This window comes from Malus sylvestris, chromosome 16 (genome assembly GCF_916048215.2).
Source record: "Malus sylvestris chromosome 16, drMalSylv7.2, whole genome shotgun sequence".
Classification (NCBI taxonomy): domain Eukaryota; kingdom Viridiplantae; phylum Streptophyta; class Magnoliopsida; order Rosales; family Rosaceae; genus Malus; species Malus sylvestris.
Genome location: NC_062275.1, coordinates 25,717,306 through 25,719,237, shown reverse-complemented (window position 1 = coordinate 25,719,237; position 1,932 = coordinate 25,717,306). Strand labels below are relative to the sequence as shown.

Here is a 1,932-nt window from a genome sequence, read left to right as displayed (position 1 = left end):
TGATTGACAGCAAATGCAAGATCCTAGGGCTGGGTTCGGTTCTTATCGGTTCGGTTTTTTGCCAAAACCGAAACCAAACCGAATTTTCGGTTCGGTTCGGTTCGGCCCAATTTTTTTTCGGTTTTTTTCGGTTCGGTTTTTTTTTCGGTTCGGTTTTTCCGGTTCGGTTTCGGTTTTTTTTTCGGTTTTTTTTTTTTTTTGTCCCTCCAAAAAATGCAAAACAACCACAATAGAAATAGAAAATATGACATGTTTCCATCTCTCCAGGACGGTTTTTCAATATTCATGAGGTAAGATACATCATTGACTAAGAAGCAAAATGCCACTGCTTCGCAACCAGAGTCTGCAATCAAACAATATGAAACATCAAAATCAATGCCAATTGATAAAAACAAATTAAAAATTAATTATTGAAGTTAATTGAACAAATTAAACTTACCGATTCTCTAATCGCTTTCGATACACGGAAAAGCCGCTTCAAATCATCGTGATCGACTCCACACACAACCTTAATCTGCAATGCACAGAAATAGAAATGTGATTAGAAACGAATTAAATCGAAACCAATTTTATATTTGATTGTTCAATCGCAAAAAATTGAGAATTTGGGGCTAACCAGAATCTCCTGAGGCAGAGCTTCTAGGGCGGAGGAGGCGGCAGTTTCCGATTCCCAAATCATCTTCCCACTCCGCTGCTTCTTCAATGGAGTATTGGGATACAAATCAGCCGGCGATGCCTCCTCGCCATTGTTAGAAATCCCAATCCTCTTCCTCCCCAAAGCTCGCGTGTACTTCACAAACCCTAACTCCATCATCGGCTCCGCCTCCGCCGCAACAGCACCGCCGCTGCCACGCTTCGCTTTCAAGCAACTCTTGCACTTCTTTCCCAACGCCATCTTCTCCAATCAATAAACAATCTCAAAATCCCTAAACCCAAAAACAAAAATGGAATCAGATTACAAGCAACACTGAAAAAACACAATCGACAGACACTCCCCAACATACCCAAAACAAATTGCGGTGCATAACCAAAATTTCTCACAAATTAATCAAATCTCAACTAATAGTCTAATAGTGTTCAGAAACGAAATTACCCACAACCTTTGCTGGAGCGATATCGCAGTGATCGTCGCAAGCTCTTACAATTCCTCTTTTCGTCGGGTCTCGAAAAGGGGCGAGGGAAAATCATTGTTTGGAAGAAAGAATCCACGAGGAGGACAAGAGAAGACTAGAGAGAGTGATTTGGAGGAAGAGAGGAAGGAGAGGGAGAGAGAGAGACTGAGGAAGCAGAGAGGAAGCCGCGGCGGGGAGAGAGAGACTTTGAGATCTGAAAATGAAATGGGAATGGGACACTGAGACGGCTAGGGTTTTAAGCTTAAGAAATTTTATAAAGCATTCAATATAATAAACCTATAAATAATATACTGGTACAATTATAACAATAGAAAGCCTACAGTCAAGTTGGCTGACAGCACCTAAATCCAACCTACAGGTCAGGGGTTCGAACCCTGATGCTAACATATTTTTTGGTATTTATATATATATATTTTTTTTCGGTTCGGTTCGGTCCGGTTCGGTTTCTGGACCTCAAAAACCGAAACCGAACCAGCCAGATTCGGTTCGGTTCGGTTTGGCAGTTTCGGTTCGGTTTTTTTTCGGTTCGGTTTTTTTCGGCCTCGGTTCGGTTTGGTTTTCGGTTTTTTTCGGTTTTTGGTTATTTGAACCCACCCCTACAAGATCCGATCGAGTCCAAGTGAGTTATTGTAACACACCAACTATAGAGCGATATTCAATGGGATTTGATAAGAGAGGCCCACTGTGATCCAATTTCTTAGAACCGAGAAGAGTGCAACAAGGTTTTGCACCCTCCATATTTGTTTTCTTAAGGAGATCAAGTAAGTACTTGGTCTGATGTAGAAAGAGTCCTTTGTTA

General features: G+C 41.4%; 1 protein-coding gene across 2 annotated transcripts; it reads right to left on the bottom strand.

Moving 5' to 3' along the window:
* Positions 1-236: 236 nt before the first annotated feature.
* On the bottom strand, positions 237-1,343 carry LOC126607779 (F-box protein SKIP27-like). 2 transcript variants are annotated; one of them, XM_050275503.1, is made up of 4 exons: positions 1,094-1,343; positions 617-926; positions 440-514; positions 237-343 (listed from the first exon to the last, which is right to left on the bottom strand). In XM_050275503.1, the coding sequence occupies exons 2-4, from the start codon at positions 893-895 to the stop codon at positions 308-310; spliced, it is 390 nt and encodes a 129-aa protein (XP_050131460.1). In that variant the 5' UTR covers positions 896-926; positions 1,094-1,343; the 3' UTR covers positions 237-307. The 2 variants fall into 2 exon arrangements, with proteins under 2 accessions (XP_050131460.1, XP_050131459.1); XM_050275502.1 differs by having other exon boundaries at positions 1,101-1,342.
* Positions 1,344-1,932: the final 589 nt, after the last annotated feature.

What these genes read in the sequence shown, in the direction of transcription:
- LOC126607779 (XM_050275503.1), bottom strand. Translation starts at nt 895, where the DNA reads ATGGCGTTGGGAAAGAAGTGCAAGAGTTGCTTGAAAGCGAAGCGTGGC. An exon ending in CTCTGCCTCAGGAGATTCTG is followed by an intron (nt 515 to 616) that starts GTTAGCCCCAAA and finishes TGTGCATTGCAG; the next exon opens with ATTAAGGTTGTGTGTGGAGT. An exon ending in CGAAAGCGATTAGAGAATCG is followed by an intron (nt 344 to 439) that starts GTAAGTTTAATT and finishes GTTTGATTGCAG; the next exon opens with ACTCTGGTTGCGAAGCAGTG.